At 33.2% G+C, this 22,914-nt stretch overlaps 6 protein-coding genes across 6 annotated transcripts in view; 5 read left to right on the top strand and 1 right to left on the bottom strand.

Moving 5' to 3' along the window:
• LOC134837556 (WASH complex subunit 2-like) overlaps positions 1-1,433 on the bottom strand; it is a 3,904-nt gene extending 2,471 nt beyond the window's left edge. Inside the window, exons 1-2 of the mRNA XM_063852938.1 lie at positions 1,285-1,433; positions 5-1,217 (exon numbers count right to left, since the gene is read on the bottom strand). Of these exons, the coding sequence (XP_063709008.1) occupies positions 5-1,217; positions 1,285-1,347 (1,276 nt within the window). The 5' untranslated portion in view covers positions 1,348-1,433. The remainder of the gene's footprint in view (positions 1-4; positions 1,218-1,284) is intronic.
• An 85-nt stretch (positions 1,434-1,518) lies between these two features.
• Positions 1,519-3,749, top strand: LOC134827831 (uncharacterized). Its single transcript, XM_063840674.1, has 4 exons — positions 1,519-1,656; positions 1,724-2,962; positions 3,022-3,423; positions 3,485-3,749. The coding sequence occupies exons 1-4, from the start codon at positions 1,594-1,596 to the stop codon at positions 3,683-3,685; spliced, it is 1,905 nt and encodes a 634-aa protein (XP_063696744.1). The 5' UTR covers positions 1,519-1,593; the 3' UTR covers positions 3,686-3,749.
• A 1,641-nt stretch (positions 3,750-5,390) lies between these two features.
• Positions 5,391-7,548, top strand: LOC134827830 (exonuclease 3'-5' domain-containing protein 2-like). Its single transcript, XM_063840672.1, has 2 exons — positions 5,391-5,651; positions 5,711-7,548. The coding sequence occupies exons 1-2, from the start codon at positions 5,431-5,433 to the stop codon at positions 7,488-7,490; spliced, it is 2,001 nt and encodes a 666-aa protein (XP_063696742.1). The 5' UTR covers positions 5,391-5,430; the 3' UTR covers positions 7,491-7,548.
• A 1,180-nt stretch (positions 7,549-8,728) lies between these two features.
• LOC134837558 (4-pyridoxate dehydrogenase-like) lies at positions 8,729-10,614 on the top strand. Its single transcript, XM_063852939.1, has 3 exons — positions 8,729-8,783; positions 8,837-8,921; positions 8,979-10,614. The coding sequence occupies exons 1-3, from the start codon at positions 8,729-8,731 to the stop codon at positions 10,612-10,614; spliced, it is 1,776 nt and encodes a 591-aa protein (XP_063709009.1).
• Positions 10,615-13,276: 2,662 nt separating this feature from the next.
• LOC134837559 (glucose dehydrogenase [FAD, quinone]-like) lies at positions 13,277-14,863 on the top strand. The gene has a single exon (XM_063852940.1). It carries the CDS (start codon positions 13,277-13,279, stop codon positions 14,861-14,863), a length of 1,587 nt encoding a protein of 528 aa, XP_063709010.1.
• Positions 14,864-15,548: 685 nt separating this feature from the next.
• Positions 15,549-19,600, top strand: LOC134827832 (general transcription factor IIF subunit 1). Its single transcript, XM_063840675.1, has 4 exons — positions 15,549-15,658; positions 15,723-16,888; positions 17,830-18,015; positions 19,347-19,600. Exons 1-4 carry the CDS (start codon positions 15,644-15,646, stop codon positions 19,555-19,557), a joined length of 1,578 nt encoding a protein of 525 aa, XP_063696745.1. The 5' UTR covers positions 15,549-15,643; the 3' UTR covers positions 19,558-19,600.
• Positions 19,601-22,914: the final 3,314 nt, after the last annotated feature.

The following is a 22,914-nucleotide window of genomic DNA, read 5'->3' on the forward strand; positions in this document are numbered from 1 at the left end:
AAACGTAAAACTTTGAGATTCGGCAAGGACGCGAACTTTAGAAGACAATCGTTGGAAATGCCCGTTTCCAATGTTGACGAAACGTGAACGATGAACAAAGCTTGCAGATTTTTTAATTGTTCAATGGAATTCGGCGTAAATTTTGAAGAGTCCAAAATATTTTTTGGAATTCTCCCAACTAGCTCCAAGTATTCCAGATTTTGAAGTTGATCGAAAATCAACCGAATTTGATGTTCTGTCAAATTTCCATGGTAAGTTAGCTTAGTTAGTCCTGAGAATGACGAAATCATTTGCAAAATACAAGATTCACATTTTGTTCCACGTCCAGGAGCAATCCACAAGCTTTCAACATGTGACAGATCTGAATTTAATTGATGGCTGCCAAAACAGTGAACGGAAGTATCCAAATCTAGTGAAAGATCCTTCAGATTGGGAAACTTTAGCAACGAGTTGTACGAAATTTGTGTGAGATTTTCAGTATATAGTCCAGTGATGCAGTTTGGCTCGATAACTGAATGCTCAAGAAGATTGCAATTTATTCGAATTTTCCAGTATTGACCGATTTCTTGAATAATACTTGCAACTGCCTCTGATATTTTCGAATGTTGGTAAATTATTATGTTATTTTGATCAAAGTTATGCATTTTCATCATTTTAATGAAGTTTAATTTCTCTAGTCGAGCCAATCCCATGTTATCGGTTAAAAATTTCTTATAATCCTTTACGTTTCCACCAAATTTAGCCAAGTCAACTGAAATTATTTTTAATGACGGTGGGAAAAAAATGATTTTATCAAGAGTTTGGGCGGCGTCTACTCTTAACTCTTCCAAATTAGGAAAATTTATCAAAATGTTTCCTCGAAAGACTCGTTCAGTCATATATGTGCCGGTTTTGTAAATGATTGGACGGAAAAAACTAGCATCAATATATACTTTTCGAACCTCTGGTCCAAGTTGCGTGAAAAAAATCATGGCAAACACAAGTGTCTCGAAAGTCACGGACTTTAACGTGAGATGATCAAAAGTTCTTTTTGTTCGTTTGCCGGAAGCAAATATCTTTCCGATTCCACAATTCGGAGCCAAATAGTCGTCTGACATCGTCAACTCAAAGAAATCTTTAAATTCTGGACGCAAAGTCAGATGAAAAAATGTGATGCAAACTTCTGAACAACGACGAATGCTCCACGAGTCCAAATACTCAAAAATTTCCAACAGCATCTGGGGAAAAAAATGAAAGATTTCATCATGGCGAATTGTAAAAATATTTAAAAAGGCAATTTCTTACCTCAACCGGAAGTTTCTCGATCAACGATTTATGTTGATTTCTCGCTTTGGATCTAGTCTCCATGATTGACACAAATTTATCTTGATTTCGGTAGAATTTTCACAGAATTTTACGAAAAAAAAGCAAGAGACCCAAGCTCCTGACCTGCACTGATTGGTGAGACGAATGAAACTGATGAATCGAAATCCGCCGGCGATCGAAATGAAATCCGAATAGAAGCTCGTTTGTGACGCGGTTCGTTTCGTCTCTTGATTTTTTTCTGATTTTTGTGTCAAAAATCGCCAGAATTGCATTAAAATCGCGGTAAAAATGAACACTCGATCACGAAAAAGGCAACAGAATTACTCGCCCATCGAGAATCTCCCGGTTGAGGTAAGAAAATTGAATTTTAAGAATTTTTACTGTTCGCCATCTTGAAAATCGTTCAAATTCGTTTCAGATGCTGTTGGAAATTTTCGAGTATTTGGACCCGTGGAGCATTCGTCGCTGTTCAGAAGTTTGTATCACTTTCTTTCACTTGACTTTGCGTCCAGGATTCAAGAAATTCTTTCGATTAACGATGTCAGACGACTATTTGGCTCCAAATTGTGGCATCGGAAAATTATTCGCCCCCGAGAGACGCACGAAACGAACTTTTGATCGTCTCGCTTTGGAAAAAGTGACTTTCAAGACACTTGTGTTTGCCGAAAACTTTTTCATGCGACTTGGAGAAGAAATCACCGAGATGGAATTGACACATGATTTTTTTACGCCACTCATGAGAGAAAAAGGATCAGAAATTCTCGACGACATTTTCCGCAAAAATATCTTGACTAATTTTCCTAATTTGAAAAAATTAGTTTTGAAAAATCAAGACTTGCTTCAACTGACATACTATCCATCATCTTTAAAGGAAATCCACATAAGTTTTAAAGGAGATCCCTTTTATATTGGCTGTTTAAATGCGATCAAGAATTTCCTCATAAACGAAAAAGGACTAGGAAACTTGAACAAATTGATAATCTCAAATTTAAATCCTTTCGAAGATGAATATTTTTCCCAAGCTTGGAATGTTACAGATGCAGTTAAGGCCAATTTAATTGAATTTAATGTAATTGGAGCGCTGAAGTATTTCGAACACGATTGCAACATACTCGAAGATACAACTATTGATCTAATTCACATCACAGGACTGAATCTTCATAAATTGCCCTACATTACGTTTCTCCAATTACATCAATTCCCAAACTTGAAGTCACTCGAGCTGAGCTTTGAAGCAGGTCTCGATTGTTGTTCAGATCATTCAGAAGCAGTTCCAGACTTTTCTCATGTCCAGGAATTGAAATTGCATTTTAATTGCGTTTCAGTTTGCGAAACTTGCATTTCAAATATTTTTTCTTCATTCACTGGCTTAATCAAACTCAATTTGAAAGGAAATCTAAAAGACAGACAATATCGTCTTATTTATGCAAATATGCCGAAATTAGAGTATCTCGAGATACATGGACTGATTCCGCGCCATATTTTCGACTCGGCCGAACATTCTCCGAATTCGATCGAACAATTGAAGAATTTGCAGCATTTGTTGGTGTTTGATACTTCAAACAAGCGCAAAACAGGTCTTTCGAACAAATGTTTTCTAAAATTCGCAAAGTTGCCGTATCTCAAAACATTGCGTCTTAGTGAAAGTTACAATGGGGTAAGTTTTTTTGTCATCAATTTAAAAAAAAAATCTTTAAATTTTACTTTTACTTTTAGAACCCAATTCAATTTGATGGAATTCGTCATCTTGTCCGCCAATGTCCCCAAATTTCAACTTTTTCTACGACAGATGAAATTAACCATGAGACAATTGAAGAAATTATTCGTGGATGGCCACGTTTAACAACCTTGCTTTTGCCAGATGGAAGAATTTTGCACAAAAATACCTGGATTTTGATAAAAGACACTTGTCGTTTCCTAAAATATTTGTCGGTCAACCGTTTTCAATCAACCGTTTTCAATTTTGGATTTACAGAGCAATGCTCCCTTTTTAAGAGCATCTCAAGTTTAAAGTTTGTTAAAACAGGGTATGCAATGTTCACACGTACTGATTATCACGAGCAAGATGTTTATTTGGAAAAATATGGCTATCGTCATTCAGAAGTTTCATTGAAACGGGTGAGATTTTTCAAAAGTTAAAAAAAATCGAAAATACTAAAAAAAATTTTCTCATTTTTAGAAAAATTCAGCAACTCAGTCCAAATCCAATAAGAAATGCCGCTTGACATACAATGGATACACCAGATCTACATTTTCGCAGATCGAAAAGGATGATTCGCTTGATCCATATTATTCGGATGAAGAATATTCGGATGCGAATTCAGAAAGACCGGATGATTCGGAAAATGAATGTTCATGCTGTAGATGCTGTTGTTGGTAAACAGACTTATTTAATTCAATTTTTCATGTATCATTAATTTCACAAAATTAAGATTGATTTTATTTTTACGGAAATAAATTTGATTTCTGTCTTTTTTTGAATATTTTGAATTTTATGAACACCCCTATGTGAATATAAAAATTTTTTTGTTGACATCGGTTCAAAAGTTAGGCCGCTACAAATTTTTTTCTATGTTTTTGTCCCCTGCCCCATTTCAAAAGCCGAAAATCCAATGGGGCAAAATAAAAAAAAAAAGTTAAAAATTTCATCAAAATTTACCATTTTTTGGTCATTTTCCTTACTTTTTCAAGAAATTTTCAAAAATTTTTTAAAATATTGTTCATTTTTAAAATTTTTTGTGTTGAAAATCGAAATTTTACATGAATTTTCTTCTATAAAAATATTTCCTAAAAATTATTTTTCAAAAATTTTTGACGGTTATTTTTATGAAATTTTTTTGTTAAAATTTTTAACTTGAAATACTTTCAGATCAATTTTAAATTATCAAATCTCAATGTAAATACCACAAAAACTACTAAAATATTCATTAAGGGCCCAAATTTGTTAAAATTTTGTCATTTTGTATTTCAAAACTTTTTTTTTTTATTTTGCCCCCCCCATTTTGAAAAAAATGTTTTGGGACAAAAACATCGGAAAAAATTTGGAACGGCCTTACTTGTTATTTTTTACAATTCCGATTTTTTTTTCCGAGGATTTTCATGAGGGCTTAACGTTGATTCTTAACATTTATTTAATTTTAGTTTATATTATTTTCAAATTTGAACCTAAATTGAAGAAAATTCAAACAAAATCTCACAAAATAAAAATTTTTGAAAAAAAATTATTTTGGTCACGTGACTTGAAAAAAAAATTTCTTTTACATTTCAATAGAAAACGTCCTATTAAAGCGAGTTTCTTTTGTTTTTTGTATAATTTTATCGACAACAGTAATTTTTCAATTACAAAATTCATGAAAATGTCAAAAATATTAAATTTTTTAATTTAATTTTTATTTTCTCCCTGAATTTTTTCGACAAAATCAGAGGGGAGAGAAAAAATTGATATATTAAATTCATTCGCCTTACTAAAAAAAATATTTGGGCCATTCTAATTTTTTTTGTACTTTTTGTCCCACAAACTATGTTCCAAAATGCCTTAAAATTGAAATTTAAGAGGATTTACAGTTAAAAATTAAAATAATTTCACTTAAAAATTCTCAAAAAGTTTTCAAAAACCTTTTTTTTTGCTTCTTTTTTAAATCAAATTTCAAATAAATTTAATTTTTCTATTTATTTTTGTCCCTCCTTCCGATTTCGATGAAACAATTCAGGGAGAAAAATAAAGTTAAATATAAAATGGGAACATTTTTGGACATTTTTTGAAAAAAAAAACGAAAAATTACAGTTTTTTAGTAAAAAAAAAAAAAATAAGTAAATTCTTTTGCTTCAATGCCGCACTTAAAATAAATGAAAAAAATTTTTAGAGGTTTTGTTTGATTTTTTAGACAAAACTACTTAGCAATTGGGTCAATACTAAACTATTTCTTATTTAAATTTTAACTGAAAATAAATCAAATGAATTTAAAACACAAAAAAATTAATTGAATTGATTTCCGCCAAAATCAATTTTTTCACCGTCTCGAAAGGGATACATTTGTTTTGATTTTGAATGGAAACGTCAAAAATATTTCTTTCGGTCATCGATGGATGTTGTGAAACACACAACTCGCAATTTTCAGCCTAAAAATGAATGAACGAACGACGAAACAAGTGACAACAGCTCTAATTGCTGGCGGAGTAGGCGTCGGACTGGTCCTTCTTCTCACCCGATACCGCAGAGACATCCGAAGCTCGTTATCGAAGTATTTATCAGCGAAAGATAAAACTGAAAAATTTTTATCGAACAAACGAATTGAGGTTGTTAGTTCTCCGGAAACGTGCAGAGCTGTAATTAACACCATAAAAGCGTAAAATTTCTCATTTTTTTGCTTTAAAACTTAAAATTTCATGTTTTTTTTTCTTTTAGTGACTGTAAAAAATATCCTGTGCTCGGTTTCGACACGGAATGGGTGACCTTGAATGGTGTTCGGCAGCCGATTGCATTGCTGCAACTTGCTACAGCCGATGGATTTTGCGCTCTACTGCGCCTTTGTTGTCTCAAGGAGATTCCCGTGGAGCTCCGTGATCTTCTCGAAGACGAAGACATCTTAAAAGTCGGAGTTTCCCCGCAAAATGACGGCAAATATTTGTCTCATGACTACGGAGCGGGCGTCGCTAGTACCTTGGATTTGCGTTACATGGCACAAGAAGCGCGGATCACGCCTCAGGGCTTGGGAAAAATGTCAAAAAGTGAGCTAGGCATCGAATTGAACAAAGATTGGCGTATCCGAGCATCAAACTGGGAGGCAGAAACACTGAGCGAACATCAAATTGAGTATGCGGCAATGGATGCCTTTGTCGGCATTGAACTTTTTAAGAATTTTGCCGAAATAATTAGTCCCAAAGGGCCTTTCACGAACCACACGAAGCACATCAAGCATGTCATTGACGTGTGTGAACGATATTTGGAGATAAATTTCAAGGAATCCAGCAGTCCGGTGACCGAAACATCCTCGACGTCATCTAAATTGCTGGAAAAAAGCAAAAAATCGATCACAAAAGAGTTCAAACGTTACAAACAAAACACCTTGCGACGTCCAATGTACGATAATATCCACATGTATGCACCGGATGGCGAGTTGTTGTGCACTTGTGATCGCTCCAAAGCCGATTGGTATGTCAGTAAGGAACTGGCAGTGGTCCATACCGAAGATCCTTACTCCATCCGACTGACTTTTGAGCCTGCGGGACGTGCCGTGGGCGAAGTTGGCAAATACTACACGATCGCGAAGGAGAATCGTTGTGTCGTTTGCGGTCGCGAAGACTCCCTTATTCGGAAAAATGTCGTCCCACGAGATTATAGAATCCATTTTACGCCCGTCATGAAGGACCATTGTAGTCACGATGTGGTCTTGACTTGTACAACCTGCCATCAATTCAGCAACATGTCCGATTTCAAAATGAGACAATCTCTAGCGGAACTGTGTGATGCCCCCTTGCAAGATGGGCCGAACACAAAATTAGTCGAAGTTGATCATTTGAAGCGACTTAAATCCGCTTCACGAGCCCTTTTATATAACGGCCACATGATCCCGGTAGACCGTAAAAAAGTCTTGGAACAGGAAATTTTGACACTTTTACCTGACGAAAAGTCAGTGACCCTTGAATTACTCGAAGAATATGCGGAAATCAACATTTACAAAGAAAACGACAATTATGTGGCGCACGGCGAGAAAGTCGTCGAATATTTCATGAACAACGGCGGAGGTCTAATAAATCTCGAACGAATGTGGCGCGAGCATTTTTTGAAAACGTTGAAGCCGAAGTTTCTGCCAGAATTATGGTCAGTCGATCATAATGTGCAAAGATTGGAAATTCGAGCGGATGAAGGAAGGATTGAAGTGGAAGATTTAATTACGGCAGGCCTCGCTCCTGAACTTCTTGCGCAAAGCACACCGCATGACAGCATTTCCGAATCAAGTGAAAAGAGCACTTTGGTCGATGCAAGTTCCCTTCGAGATACGGAAATCACGTCGCAGGAATATTTGACGGCACGAACGTTTGATGGATTCGATGATGAGACCGATGCGTCACTGAGTTCGTTCAAGTCGCTAGATGCAACGCTAAGATCGCCGGGCGGAGATACGGTTTACATGTCTGATGATAGTGACTCCACTCTTACACAACCTTCATTAGATTCAGATTAGATTTTTTTAAATTATTTTTCTTCGTTTTCCGTAATAAAATTGTACCCACGTGGCCAAAGTTCGTTAGATTTTGTTTTTTTTTTTTTGCGGGAATTCTTTGTAGGGTTGCCAGGTTTGTTCAGAAAGGTTCAAAAAGATTTTTGTGGATTGAAATTTTGGAAAAAAAATAAGTTCTTCCAAAAATCTTGATTAATCTTTTCGCATTTGTTGATTTTTTTTCTAAAACATTATTTATTTATTTATTTCATCAAATAAAGATTACAGCATTGTAGTTGGAGGAAAAAGCATTAAGCTTTTCTTTCACGTTATAATTTTGTTGATCATGCGCCATTTAATCCGTTGCTATTGAATATATCATAGTCCTCCCTCAGGCCCAGTTGGAGTGTTTTATTTGGTCAGAGTGATCACAGGATGAAAAAAGAAGCATGAAACGAAAAATAAAAAACGAGAAACACACAGTGATTGGGCCCATTCAGATTAAAAATTTCTCTCTTACTTGTAAGGTGCAAAGAGTAGCTTCAATTTCTTCTTAAAACTAAACTTTGGTAATTCAATGTCACTCTTATAACAGGTTGAATTAAAGATGCTGATGCAACGGTTTAAGGTGGCATTTGCCTCGACGTTGTTTTCTTAAGTTGTAGGTCATGGGGCGTAATTCTAGTCAAATATGACTAGAATTAATTCTATCGTTTAGGACATCATCAATTTCAGGCGATGCTTATAGGAAGGCAGTTGGTTCTCTTTCCAGCCCAGATTTCAAAGACAAGGAAAAAATAAGGAACTGTTTTTGGACAGATTCTAGTCGTTTGATGTTTGTTTGTAGAATTAATTTAGAATAGTGCGATAAAATTAAATATTTTCTTCTTTCAAAATTAAAATTAAAAAAAAAATCAAAAAATTTCGCCTAGTTACGTTACTGAGTATACCACAATTTTGTATTCCGAGCTTCGTCATTTTTTTATTAATTTTTTCAAATTATCATGTATTTTGTTGTCAAGATCGATTTAAACCCGTTTTTTTCCATCTTTTTTCTGGTAATATCCAATAATATCTCATTTTTTTTAAATTGTCGATATGGTCAATACTTGAATTTAAACAGCTTTGTTTTAATAAGCTGAACGAAAAAAATACAACGTAGTAATAATCCAATATAAAAATAATAATTAAGAGACCAAATTTCAGTTGCTAACTATCAGTCAAAGTGAAAATAAAAAAAAATACATTGAATCCTCAAAATCATGCAAATAATTCGAAAATTTCTTAAATTATTTGCTATATTGTTTTTGCCATATCGTGAGTTTTCTTTTTCTGAATTTCAAAAATAATTATTTTATTATTTTTTTTAGGTTACGGCGAAGCTCACCTTTCAGGATGTACATATGACTTTATTGTGATCGGAGGTGGAACTGCTGGAAGTATTGTTGCTAGTCGGTAATTTTTAAATTTTTTTTCGCTTTTACAAACAATTAATTGATTATTTTCATTAAGCCTTTCAGAAAATCCGTGTGTCCGCGTTTTATTGCTTGAAGCTGGTCCAATGGAGAAACATCCATTAGCTTTTGTGCCATTGGCGTCAGTATTAACCTACGAAAGTTCTGTGTGGAATTGGAAATATAAGTTGGAGCGATACGGTAATAGTTGTCTCGGTATGGTCAATCAAGAATGCTGCTTACCAAAAGGCAAGGGTCTTGGCGGATCAACACTTATTAACGGGATGCAGTACGTACGTGGAAATAAAGCGAATTTCGATGGATGGGGTCTCACTGGTTGGAGTTGGGATGATGTGTTGCCGTATTTTATGAAATATGAACGGAATACCTTAGATCCCGCGAGAGGAAAATTCGACTCTTCCGTCCATGGAGACAGTGGAAAAATGAATACGATGTATGTGAATTATCGCACAAAACTTATGGAAGATTTTTATGAAGCAGGCAAATATGAAGGATATGCATGGGATTTCGATTATAACAATGGAAGTCAATTAGGTGTACATTTTATGCAAACTTCTACACGCAATGGAAGTCGAGAAGATACAGGAACGAGATACATTGAAGATGTTCTTCCACGATCCAATTTAGTTTTGCGTGTCAACTCGCACGTGACGAAGATATTATTTAAAGGAAAAAAAGCGACAGGAGTTTTGTATGAAAGACAAGGACTTACTTACAAAGCAACGGCTACAAAAGAAGTAATTTTAAGTGCTGGTGCATACAACTCCCCGCAACTTTTGATCTTGAGTGGCATTGGACCGCAAGAAACTTTAAAAAAATTTAACATTCCTTCAGTAAAATTTTTGCCAGTAGGTCAAAACTTGCAAGATCATTCTGTTATCATGGCTCCCATTTACGTTTTAAACACCACCGGAAATTCTATGTTTAATGACGATCCAAATGCGTTCAACGATTATTTGCAGAATTTTAATCAACCGAATCCCTTACATATTGCCCAAGCAGCAGGCTTATTTTTCGATAAAATGGATGATTCTCCATATCCTACTGGTGTTCCCGACGTTGAAGTACTTATGTTTCCCGGAGGTGCGTACGGAGGTTTCCTGCGAGATGCGTTTTGCTTTGAACCAAGTATTTATGATAAAGCATATGCGGGATTGTCAAACAATAAAAATGATACAATTTCTCTCTCTTCGATGTTAGTTCATCCAAAAACGCAGGGCTATGTTACGATTCGTGATACAAATCCTTTCTCAAAACCAATCATACATAATAACATGCTCCAAGACCCATATGACAGGAAAGCAATGCTATTTGGCATTCGAAGATCACAAAATATTATCGAGTCCCCGGCCTTTGCAAAATACAATCCGCAACTCTATCTATATGATATTCCGGCATGTAATGATTTCGGAGCTAACAGTGACAAATATTGGCTCTGTGTCATGGCTTACCTAGCAATACCAGGTAGTCACGATACGGGAACATGTTGCATGGGCGCCAAAAACGACAAAAAAACGGTCGTTACGCCAGATCTGAAGGTTAAGGGTGTTCAAAAGTTGAGAGTTGCAGATGCTTCGGTGATTCCGCATATCATTTCAGGTAATACGGCAGCAGCTACTATGATGATTGGTGAAAAGGCAGCAGATCTCATCAAGTTGGAGCATGGAATATAAGCTTTTTTCTTTACAGATATTTTAAGAAGAGTTGTTTGAACAGCTTAAAAGTTCGCAGTTTCTCATTGAGAAGAATAAATAAAAAAATGAATTGTTTTTGCTTGCTTAAACATTCACTGAATGTTGTTTTTGATGTTGTTTTGATGTGGTCCATCTTGCGATGATTTAACGAATCTTTGGGTCAGGTATGCTTATATATCAACACTATAGTTCACACTTATATTTTGACGTACAAATGATAGGGCGTTTTTCTTAAAAACACTTAGTTCATCACAGTTTGTTCCATATTGTTGCGACATTTCATTATACATTCTAACACCTTTATACCACACTGAGTTTTGTTCTTGGTAAGATATCACAGATAATGGCCTCAGTCTTTCGTTGCTTCTCAATTCATACGGTTGCAATTCATCAATTCTCTCGATATTGGCTGTGAGGTGATTCGGTAAAAGATTTTTACATGCCTTAAATATAATGACTAGAACGTTATAACAGATACGTTGCCACACACTCAATAATTCAGTTTCTTTCAACATATCTTTTATTCTGCTGTATCCATTTCCATTTGTAATATTTCTCAGTGCTCTATTTTGTATCTTTTGCAATGTCTCAATCTCTTCTTTCTTGTTCAAAAATAAAATGGTGCTGCAATAGTCTATGTGTGTCCCAATCATGCATTTATAAAGTGTCAGTCTTGTTTGCTTAGGTAATTTCTTCCTGTTACGATTCATAAATCCAACCATGCGTGACAACTTGTTTGACACATGATTCGCGTTTTTCTGCAACTTCAATTTATTGTCAATTATTACCCCCAAGTATTTCATTTCTTCGACGCATTTATACTGTTGTCCATTTAATTCAATGTTTAATCTTTCATAATCTTTGTTTTTTCCACATTCAATTTCAATTTACAGCTATTGAGAAAATTACAGACATTAACAAAATCGGACGATAACTTTTCAAGTGCTTCTTCGTAATTTTCTGCATCAGACCAAAGAATCGCGTCATCAGCGAACAAGTTTATATTACATTTATGGACACATTTGACTACATCGTTACAATATACGTTAAACAATTCGCAACTAATAGGAGCTCCTTGCGGTATTCCGACATCAATTTTCAAAGGACAACTCTTTACACCACAAAACGATACAAACTGTACTCTATCGGTGAGCCAACTACGAAACCACTTAATAACGTTTCCGCCTATACCATAATTCATCATTTTCGTTAAAAGTATTTCATGATCAACGGTTTCAAAAGCCTTTTGTAGGTCCATAAACAGTATGACTATTACCCTTTTCAGAGTTTTCTTGTGTTTCCATTGGTTAATAACCAGGCGCGTAGCGTCATAGGGTGCCGTACCCCCCCCCCCCCAAAATTTCAAATTTCAAAGAAAATTTTAAGAATCTGAGTAAAAATTTTGTTCTGTGTGCCCCCCAAAAAATTTTCGGCTAGCAATTCAAGGCTGTTTCACAGGAGTGCTTATCACGGAAAGCGGATTGTTGAGTAGCAATTATTGAATTTGCTTCCAAATGTTGCTTGAGTTGTTGTTTGACAATTGATTCGATCAACTGGATTTCCAGAGGTTTCTGGATTTCTCTGGTTCTATTCCAGATGTCTATGTCGATAACTTTTTTCTGATATTTTCACGTTTCTACGTGTTCTGAGAAATTTAAGCTGAATAAGTTATTTTCACTGATCTGTATAGATTAAGATTTCTCTGCCTCTCGGTACTTGTACCATTTGTGAAAAAAAAATTATTTTAGAAAAAAAATTCATGTAAAATTTCGTTTTTCTATTCAAAAATTCAAGATCGATTAAAAACCACTTTTTTCCATCTTTTTTCTGGTAATATCCAAAAATATCTGATACAGGTTAAATTAAATTTAAGCTGAACGATTAAAATACAATTTATGTAAACTTTTTTCTGATAGTTTCTACGTTTTCTGAGAAATTTAATTAAAAAAATATTATAAAAAATTTTTGAAAATTTCTTTTTTTTTAACTTTTTTTTATTTTGCCCCGTAGGATTTTCGAATTCAAAATGGGGCAACGGACAAAACTATTAAGTTTTATTTGGAACGGCCTTATTCAAATTATTATTTTGTCGTCAAGATCGATTAAAAACCACTTTTTTCCATCTTTTTTCTGGTAATATCCAAAAATATCTCATTTTTTTAAATTGTCGATATGGTTAAATTACTTGAATTTAAACAGCTTTGTTTTAATAAGCTGAACGATTAAAATACAACGTAGTAATAATCCAATATAAAAATAATAATTAAGAGACCAAATTTCAGTTGCTAACTATCAGTCAAAGTCAAAATAAAAAAATAATTACATTTAATCCTCAAAATGAAAATAATTCGAAAATTTCTTAAATTATGTGCGATTTCGCTTTTGCTACACCGTTAGTTTTTTTTATTCCTGAATTAAAAAAAATAAATTATTTTATTATTTTTTTTTTAGATTACACCGAAGCTCACCTATCAGGAGGTACATATGATTTTATTGTGATCGGAGGTGGAACTGCTGGAAGTATTGTTGCTAGTCGGTAATTTTAATATTTTTTTCGCTTTCACAAACATTCAGTTGATTATTTTCATGAAGCCTTTCAGAAAATACGTGTGTCCGCGTTTTATTGCTTGAAGCTGGTCCAATGGAGAAACATCCATTAGGTTTTGTACCAGTGGCGTCATTATTAACCCACGAAAGTTCTTTGTGGAATTGGAAATATACGTCAGAGCGATCCGACAGCAGTTGTCTCGGTATGGTCAATCAAGAATGCTGCATACCAAAAGGCAAGGGTCTTGGTGGATCAACACTTATTAACGGGTTGCTGTATGTACGTGGAAATAAAGCGGATTACGATGGATGGGGTCTTACTGGTTGGAGTTGGGATGATGTGTTGCCGTATTTTATGAAAGCCGAACGGAATACCTTAGATCCCGTGAAAGGAAAATTCAATCCTTCTGTCCATGGAGACAGTGGAAAAATGAATACGATGTATGTGAATTATCGCACAAAACTTATGGAAGATTTTTATAAAGCAGGCAAATATGAAGGATATGCATGGGATTTCGATTATAACAATGGAAGTCAATTGGGAGTGCATTATTTGCAAACTTCTACACGCAATGGAAGTCGAGAAGATACAGGGACGAGATACATTGAAGATGTGTTACCACGATCCAATTTGGATTTGAGTGTCAATTCACACGTGACGAAGATTTTGTTCAAAGGAAACAAAGCGACAGGAGTTTTGTATGAAAAGCAAGGACATACTTTCAAAGCGACGGCTACGAAAGAAGTAATTTTAAGTGCTGGTGCATACAACTCCCCGCAACTTTTGATCTTGAGTGGCATTGGACCGCAAGAAACTTTAAAAAAATTTAACATTCCTTTAGTAAAATTTTTGCCAGTAGGTCAAAACTTGCAAGATCATTCTGTTATCATGGGTCCCATTTACGTTTTAAACACCACCGGAAATTCTATGTTTAATGACGATCCAAATACGTTCAACGATTATTTGCAGAATTTTAATCAACCGAATCCCTTACATATTGCCCAAGCAGAAGGCTTATTTTTCGATAAAATGGATGATTCTCCCTATCCTCCTGGTGTTCCCGACGTTGAAATACTTATGTTTCCCGGAGGTGGGTCCGGAAGTTTCCTGCGAGATTCGTTTTGCTTTGAACCAAGTTTTTATGATAAAGCACACGCGGAATTATCAAACAATAAAAATGATACCATTTCTCTCGATCCAATGTTAGTTCATCCAAAAACGCGGGGCTATGTTACGATTCGTGATACAAATCCTTTCTCAAAACCAATCATACATATTAACATGCTCCAAGACCCATACGACAGGAAAGCAATGCTATTTGGCATTCGAAGGGCACAAAAAATTATCGAGTCCCCGGCCTTTGCAAAATACAATCCGCAACTCTATCTATATGATATTCCGGCATGTAATGATTTCGGAGCTAACAGTGACGAATATTGGCTCTGTGTCATGGCTTACATAGCAATACCAGGTAGTCACGATACGGGAACATGTCGCATGGGCGCCAAAAACGACAAAAAAACGGTCGTTACGCCAGATCTGAAGGTTAAGAATGTTCAAAAGTTGAGAGTTGTAGATGCTTCGGTGATTCCGCATATCATTTCAGGTCATACGGCAGCAGCTACTATGATGATTGGTGAAAAGGCAGCAGATCTCATCAAGTTGGAGCATGGAATATAAGCTTTTTTCTTTACAGATATTTTTAAGAAGAGTTGTTTGAACAGCTTAAAAGTTCGCAGTTACTCATTGAAAAAAAAAATAAATAAATAAAAATGAATTCACTGAATAACAATTTTTTGGCTTCGAATTTTAGGGTTTTTATAAGAAATTCGAAAAAATAATTGAAAAAAATATAAAATAAAAAAATCTCAAGCAAATTTTCAGATTTAATCAATGAGCCTAGTTCCCAGGAAATTTTCAAAAATCATTAAAAAATTTTGAATTTTTAAGAGAAAAGGAAATTTTATAATTTAGACTAAAAAAAATGTAGCAGACGGCATAAAGCCAAAATAAAATTTAGTAACATTACTACGTAGCTTTTTGCAGACAAAATAAAATTTCATGCAAGACCACCAATATTTTGTAGGTATTGAAATTTAATTTTTTACGTTGGAGAATTTGCTTAAAAATCGATCACTTTGAATAAAGTTTTAACATTTTTGAGCTTTTTTTGGATTCTTAAATAGAACAACGGACAAGAATACAGAATTTTATTTGAATTTATTTGAAAAAAATCATAAAATTTTAAAAAATTTACACAAAACTCCAAAAAATATTGAAACTCACCAAATAAAAAAATGAACAATTGGTAACCCTAAATATTTCCATCTGTCACTTTTGATTTTGACATTTTTTTGCATTGTTGATGATTTCGGGCTCGATTTTAACAGCAATTTTAACCGTAAAATCCTCAAAAAGTAACTTTTAAAAGTATTTTTAACGACATTTGAGTGTGCCAAGATGAGTGCTGCGCAGGTAATTTCCTCGTAACTTCATTAGAACCCCTTTTTCTGCATTAATGCAATTTCGCCATCTACAGGGTAGTTCATCGACAAATCCCACGGTGTCCGTGCAAGAGTTTACGATCCGTGTGCCGAAAAATTTGAAGAAAAAGCATCACGTAATGCGCTTCAACGGCAATCTAAATGTCGATTTTGCACAGTGGAAAAACGTAAAGATGGAACGCGAAAATAATATGCGCGAATTCAAAGGCGTCGAAGACGATTCGCCCAAATTTGGTGCCGGCTCGGAGTACAACAAAGGTCTGAAAGAGGAGTTGCGACGTCGGAAATTTGGCATAATCGCGAAACGCTATCGTCCGGATGCGCAACCGTGGATTTTGAAGGTTGGCGGCAAGACCGGCAAGAAATTCAAGGGGATTCGGGAAGGCGGCGTGAGTGATAATGCGGCCTTTTATGTGTTTACTCATGCGCCAGACGGTGCCATCGAGGCATATCCGCTCTACGAATGGTACAACTTCCAACCGATTCAGCGATACAAAACGCTGTCGGCCGAAGATGCCGAACAAGAGTTCTCGAACCGAAAGAAAACCTTGAATTTGTTCGCTTTGATGTTGCGGAAACGCTTGAAGGGCGAAGATGACGACACTGCCGGCGACTTGGACGATGAAAATGCCAAAAAGGGCGGCAAGGGAAAGAAGAAAGACCTCACAATCAGCGAAATGGACGAGTGGATCGACAGCGATAACGACAGTGATTCCGACAAAAGTGATAAGGAGAAGAAAGATCCCGACAGCGATGTCGAAGTCAACAAGAAAAAGAAAAATGCGCCGAAGAAAAAACGCAAAAATGACGTTGATGACGAGGCATTTGAGGAATCTGACGATGGAGATGAAGAAGGTCGCGAATTGGATTACATTTCAGACTCGAGTGAAGCAGATTCGTTGCCAGCTGTGCCCGAAGACGATGATTTGCAGAAAAATCTGGAGTCAAGTGAAAGTGAGGAGGAAGAGGAGAAGAAATCTGGAGAAGAATCCGAAAAATCGGACGAGGAAAAGAACAAAAAGGATGGCAAAAAGGACGAAGGCAAGGAAACGAAAGACAAGAAAAAGAAGAAGAAACAGAAGAAAAAGGCGGGAGATGATAAGAAAGACTCGTCAAGTGATTTTAGCTCGGATAGCAGTGATTCTGATAACGATAACAGCAACAGTAAGAAGAAGAAGAAAAAGGACAAAAATGGCAAGAGGTGAGTTTTTAATTCTCGAAACTCCAAATATTTTTAAAAATTTTTGTACCACAATGTTTTTTTTTGTTTTTGAGTGAAAAATCGAAAAAATGTTTTGAAATATTTTTCATTTTTTGACCATTTATCAACTTGATAATCTTGAAGTTATCGAAGTCAAAATTTAAAAAAAAAATATACGAATATTATAGTACTTTTTAAAAAATTAATTAATTAATTTAAATTTTTGAAAAATATTTTTTTGAAAAAAAAAACCCTTGAAAAAGAATTAATTTCGTCATAAAAAATTTTCAAATTAAAAATCTTAAAAAAAAAATTCTTAAAAAATTATGAGAAAAGTCGTCATTTTTGATAAAATTTTAATAGGGACAAAATTATTAAAAAAAATTTCGACCAATTTTTATCAAATTAGGCGAATAAATTTAATATTTTCATTTTTTGTCCCATGAGGATTTTCTCGAGAGGGGGGGGGGAAATAAAAAATAAATATTTTTGAATTTTTTGTTTGTAATTTTTTAACGTTTTTAGACGTTAAACGTTGATTCTTAACATTTATTTAATTTTAGTTTATATTATTTTAAAATTTGAACTTAAAAGTAAAGAAAAATCAACAAAATCTCCCAAAATAAAAATTTTTGAAAAAATACAATTTTGGTCACGTGACTTTCAAAAAAATGTTTTTCAACATTTCAATAGAAAATGTCGTAATTAAGCAAATTTCTTTAGTTTTTTGTATAATTTTTACATAAACAGTAATTTTTCATGATTTTTTAATATAAAAATTCCAAAATATGTCAAAAATATTTGTATTTTATATTTAATTTTTATTTTTCCCCCTGAATTTTTTCGACAAAATCGGAGGGGGGGGGAGACAAAAAATGGATATATTAAATTTATTCGCCTTATTAATTATTAACCTTATTAACATTTAAATTTATTTACAGTGGCAGCAATTCGCGTTCTGGTTCACCAAGTTTGTCACAAGAGTCAAACAAACGAAAAGGATCAAGTATGCCATCAGATCTTACCTCTGAAAACAGTAACAGTCCCGTGTCGACTCCTGCGAAGAAGATGAAGTTAGATGGACCGATGATTCCACCCACTTTTTCGGGAGTCGTCAATTCCAAAGAGTACGTATTTTATCTTTTTTTCTCTTTTAAAGTCAATCCGCGAAGAAAATTTTGGATTTCATCCATTCTTTTTGCTTCGAAATTCGTAGAAGTTAAATCGAATATTGAAAAAAAAAATACGAAAACGTTCAATTTTTGGTAGATTTTCGACAAAATTTTAACAAAAATTGTAAGAAATTCAAAATTTCTTTCAAAATTTTTACTTTTTTAAATTTTTGTAGAGAATTTTTTTTCTCATCATAATGAAATTGACTGAAAAATTTGTTCAAAATCTATCAAAAATTGTACTCGATATGCAAAGTTTTTCAACTTTTCGAAGAAATTCAAAAGTTTTTCAATTTTTCAAATGAATTCAAAACCATTTCGACTATTCCAAAATCATAAAATTACCTCAAACAATTTTTTAAAAACTAATTTTAATGATAAGAAAACAAAATTTACACATTTTCATGGAAAAAAATCCATCGTGACTGACTCTCAATCAGTAAAAGGCATTGCCTTCGACGTTAATGACCTCCGTCGAGGGGCTAATTGGACTAACTGCGGGACTGTAACGATAAAATGCCGCCGGATCGACCAATTCTGTCATCATTTCCTTCGTCTTCAACTTTTTCGGGGCTCCTTTCTTCACTGCCGTTGCGCGTTTGCGTTTCTTGCTGCCCTCCACAGTCGCAGTTGTGACTTGTGGTGCTTGAACTGCCTCCTTAATAATCGTCTCTGGCTCATGAACGGCTTTTTCCATTGATGGCCATGCCGGCAACATGAAAACCGGCAACTGCTCGGCCGATTGTTCATCCGTCAAGAGCTCGACTTCCTTGCGAAATTGCGCATTAAATTCCAAAATGAGCCGCGCATTTTGTTCGTTTGCCCAGTCATAGCCGTAAGCTGCATTCATTTGGAACAATTTGAAGGACTCCGCTTGCTTTTCCAAAATCTCAATCACTTTGCTCCACGGCAAGTAACGCAAATCGACACCGGCATACGGCAACACGTACTGCGGCACATGGTATTGCATTGCTGGCGGCGCTACATTTTGTGCCAAATAGCAATTTTGCGGTGGATTTTCGTACGAATCCGCGAAATAATTAAATTGTGGCGGCGGAAAGGGCATTTCCGGGTAAAATCTGTACATTTTTGGGGACTTTTCCGGCAAAAAATTCAAAAAAATAGTACGAATTCTTTTTGCGACGCGATAAACTTTGACAGAAACTGCGAGTGTGACCGTTAGTTTTTCTTTCGTCGCTCTCTGACTCATTGCTCGATATCAGTTGTTAGGGGTGTCAAGTAAGTTTTGCAAAAAAATAATTTAATTTTTTTCTTTTTTTTTTTAGCGATTATGGCATCACTGAAGACGCTGTTCGTCGTTACTTGATGCGAAAACCGATGACAACCACGGAACTCCTGACAAAGTTCAAGAACAAAAAGACTGGCGTGAGCAGTGATAAACTCGTTGAGACAATGACACAAATTCTGAAAAAGATAAATCCGGTGAAGCAAACTATCAAGGGCAAGATGTACTTGAGCATAAAAGTGCCGAAGTAGAGCGACTCATAATTTTTTTTAGGAAAATTTGAAAAAAATGAATAAATCGTTATTTTGATTAATTAAAAAAAAATATTTTATTTATAATTTTGAAAATCTTTCTTCCACAATTTTCCCGAATGTAAAATTTAAAAAAAAAATAAGTACTTGAATGAATTTAAATTTTTGAGATTTATGAATAATTTTCTTGTCTGAAAAATTAAAAGATAAGCTGGTTTAAAATTTAAAAAAAAAAAACCAATTTTTAATTTTCATAATTTTTTAAAAAAAAATAAAAATTTTTAATTTTTAGTTAAATAAAATTTCTTTTATTTCAGAAATTTTTTTAAAAATAAATTAAACTTTATTTAATTTTTTATTTTAATAAAAATTATTAAAATTTTAAATTAAAATAATTTAAATTTATTAATTTTTTTTATTTTAATAATTTTTATTTTAATTAATTTTTCATTTTTTAAATAATTTTAAGAATTTATGAAAAATTTTCGAGAAAATTATTAATTTTAATGATTTTTGGCGAAAATATAAAAATAAAATCTTAAGAATTTTGTTTATAAGGTTAAAAAAAAATCTCCCTAAATTTTATTTAATTACGTTCATTTAATACAAAATTTTCTTGACTTAACTTTTTAACTAAGAAATTTATTAAATAATTATTATTTAATTTTTAATTAAGAAAAATTCAAAAGCTGTTATTTTTATTAATTTTCTTTATTTATTTAAAATCTTTTTCTTAAAATCTAATTTTATTTATTATCACAATTTTTTTACAAAATTTTTCTTGACTATTTTTAATTATTTCAAACTAAATTTTTCAACTTATGACTTTGTGAAAAATCTATCGATGGCATTGATTGCTCGACAAACTCTCAATTTGATCGCTTTTGGTCTAATGGAGCTCTTCGCTTCCATTTTTTCCTTATTATTTTTCGCTTTCCTCCTTTTGCGGATGCTATTTCTGAGACTAGAACGATGCGCAGCTAACAATTGCTGGTCCTCATCGTCGATGTAAAATGACGAGTTTAATTCCTCGAATGACGTTTGCGGCACAATTGCTTCGTACACTTTATCTAACGGGATTTCCGCCACGAGATTAGTGATTTTCGTTTGTTGTGCCTTTTTGATGAAATTCGGTGCGTATGGCGTCAAGTGGGATTTTGTGCGCCAACGGATCGCTTTGCGGGTGGATGTGTTTCGATTAAAGTCACTTTTGGTATCCATGATTATTTTTTTTTGTAATTTTTTGTCCTTGTGATATGAACACTTTGGTTGGTGAGTTGCTTGTGACCTTAAAAATTTCGATGTTGGACTATTTATTTGAATTTTTGAAAATTTTTCACGTACGTGCATGTCTGTATGAGTCATGTGTAGGCAGCTACGTGACATAAAAAGGACAAATTGTCCTACCTGAAATATTAAATTTTTAAAAATTTTTTGAATTGAATAACGATTGTATGCAAAATTTTGGAAAAACACAAAATATTTTTATTTTTAATGTACCTGACCTCTTTGTTTTAACTTTATTTCTTTAAAAGAAATCATATCATCAGGTAAAATTTACTTCTGAAATTTCTTTTGATAAGAAACGATGAGAAAGTTGACGAAAAATTTTCCCACCATTAAGAAATTTTTGCTTCAAGTCAAGGTAAAAGGTCCTTTTTACTATGAAACGATGAAGTCATCAAAGAACCATCGATTGATTGACAACTTTACGGATTCATTGAACGTTGCACGGATCAATTGAGTGAACCTGATCGCATATTTTCCTTTATTTTTACGCCCTCTGTAAATAAATAAACAAATTTTTACATGCGAATTTACGAAGAAGGATAAAATTTAAGGGATAACTCTTACTTCACTACCAGAATTTCGTCCTTTTTTGTGTTTTATGTTTTTTTATTGCATTACCTCCTTTTTTTTCAATTCACACGTAGAAGATATGTACAAGCATTGAGTGATTTTTGCATATTAAGAATCATAAAAGTGAGGATTAAGATCTTTTAAAAGCAGATTACACGGTCCCTTCTTTGGTCAGCAAAGCATTTATGGGTCAGGAACCTTTTTTTATGGAAGGATGTCAAGAAAAAAGAAAAAATAAATAAAAGTGATAAGAAGCCGATTGTTTTGTCGTTTAAGGCAAGTGCAATTTTAAGAAATGTTTCACATTTTATCTTATTTTTTTTTAATTCTTGGTTTTTATGGTAAAAAACTTACGAAAAATTAATTAAAAAATATTAAATTTTATTTTAAAAATTAAAATTTGATGAAATTTTTTTTAAGGCATTTAAAATTTTTTAAAGGTAATTTTCAATTTTTGAGTTAAAAAATTTGAAAACTTGTATTTTTTTTAATTTTTAAAGTTTTTTTTGTAAAAGCTGTGTATTAAGTTAATTTTTTCTTTTAAATTAGGCGAATAAATTTTATATTTCCATTTTTTGTCGCCCCTCCGATTTTTTCGAAAAAAATAAGGGGGAAAATTTTTATTTTGAAAAATTGGAATATTTTTGACATTTTTGGGAATTTTTTGAATAAAAAAATCATAAAGTGTAATTGAATATACCAAAGAATAGGTAAATTTGCTTAAATAAGACATTTTCTATTAAATACAGGTGAAAAAAATTTAAAGTCACGTGATAATGTTTTTTTCAAAAATTTGAAAGATTTTGTTTAGCTTTTCTCTAAAAAAAAAAATAAATTAATAAAATGCTAAACAGTAACGTTTAACATCCAAAAACGTTAAAAAATTACAAACAAAAAATATTTATTTTTTTATTAGAATTAAAATTTAAACTATCATATAAAAACTAAAAAATATAAAAATTTCTATTTTGGTAAATTTCCTCAAAAATTTGCTAATTATGTAAATTAAATTTAAAAATATTGAAAATTATCAAAAATATAAAAATTAATAAGAACTAAACAAATTATTTTTTTTTAATAAATAATTAAAATAAATTAAATAATTAAATTTTTAAAAAAATATTATTTTTATTTATTTAATTTTTTTCTAATAAAATTTTTAGGCCAAAAATGAAACATTTTTCCAAATTGCACTTGCCTTGTCATAAAATTTCTGGCCCAGAGATTAAAAGAAGGAAAGATAAGATTAAAGACAAAAAGGAAAGAGCACGATAATCTAGCCCAAATTCGTTCTAGATCATTACATGCGATTACTTGGAATTTCTTTCATTAACGAGCCGCATCGCTAAACGCCTTTCAAAAATTTTTTTTATCAAAACTCACGATAAAATTCGAATTGCATCATCATTTAAAAAAAACGTCATTCACCGAAAAAAAAATGGAATAATTTAGCTAAGTACGAGAAAAAAAAGGTAAAAATCGTATCAATACTCACCT

This window comes from Culicoides brevitarsis, chromosome 1, assembly GCF_036172545.1.
Source record: "Culicoides brevitarsis isolate CSIRO-B50_1 chromosome 1, AGI_CSIRO_Cbre_v1, whole genome shotgun sequence".
Lineage (NCBI taxonomy): Eukaryota > Metazoa > Arthropoda > Insecta > Diptera > Ceratopogonidae > Culicoides > Culicoides brevitarsis.

Excerpts from the sequence above, each read along its gene's own strand:
- LOC134827832 (XM_063840675.1), top strand. Across the intron at positions 16,889-17,829 it reads AAGGACAAAAATGGCAAGAG|TGGCAGCAATTCGCGTTCTG; the intron begins GTGAGTTTTTAA and ends ATTTATTTACAG. Across the intron at positions 18,016-19,346 it reads GGAGTCGTCAATTCCAAAGA|CGATTATGGCATCACTGAAG; the intron begins GTACGTATTTTA and ends TTTTTTTTTTAG.
- LOC134837559 (XM_063852940.1), top strand. The coding sequence starts at position 13,277 with ATGGAGAAACATCCATTAGGTTTTGTACCAGTGGCGTCATTATTAACC.
- LOC134827830 (XM_063840672.1), top strand. The coding sequence starts at position 5,431 with ATGAATGAACGAACGACGAAACAAGTGACAACAGCTCTAATTGCTGGC. Across the intron at positions 5,652-5,710 it reads GTAATTAACACCATAAAAGC|TGACTGTAAAAAATATCCTG; the intron begins GTAAAATTTCTC and ends TTTTTCTTTTAG.
- LOC134827831 (XM_063840674.1), top strand. The coding sequence starts at position 1,594 with ATGAACACTCGATCACGAAAAAGGCAACAGAATTACTCGCCCATCGAG. Across the intron at positions 1,657-1,723 it reads TCGAGAATCTCCCGGTTGAG|ATGCTGTTGGAAATTTTCGA; the intron begins GTAAGAAAATTG and ends AATTCGTTTCAG. Across the intron at positions 3,424-3,484 it reads CAGAAGTTTCATTGAAACGG|AAAAATTCAGCAACTCAGTC; the intron begins GTGAGATTTTTC and ends TCTCATTTTTAG.
- LOC134837558 (XM_063852939.1), top strand. The coding sequence starts at position 8,729 with ATGCAAATAATTCGAAAATTTCTTAAATTATTTGCTATATTGTTTTTG. Across the intron at positions 8,784-8,836 it reads TATATTGTTTTTGCCATATC|GTTACGGCGAAGCTCACCTT; the intron begins GTGAGTTTTCTT and ends TATTTTTTTTAG. Across the intron at positions 8,922-8,978 it reads GGAAGTATTGTTGCTAGTCG|CCTTTCAGAAAATCCGTGTG; the intron begins GTAATTTTTAAA and ends ATTTTCATTAAG.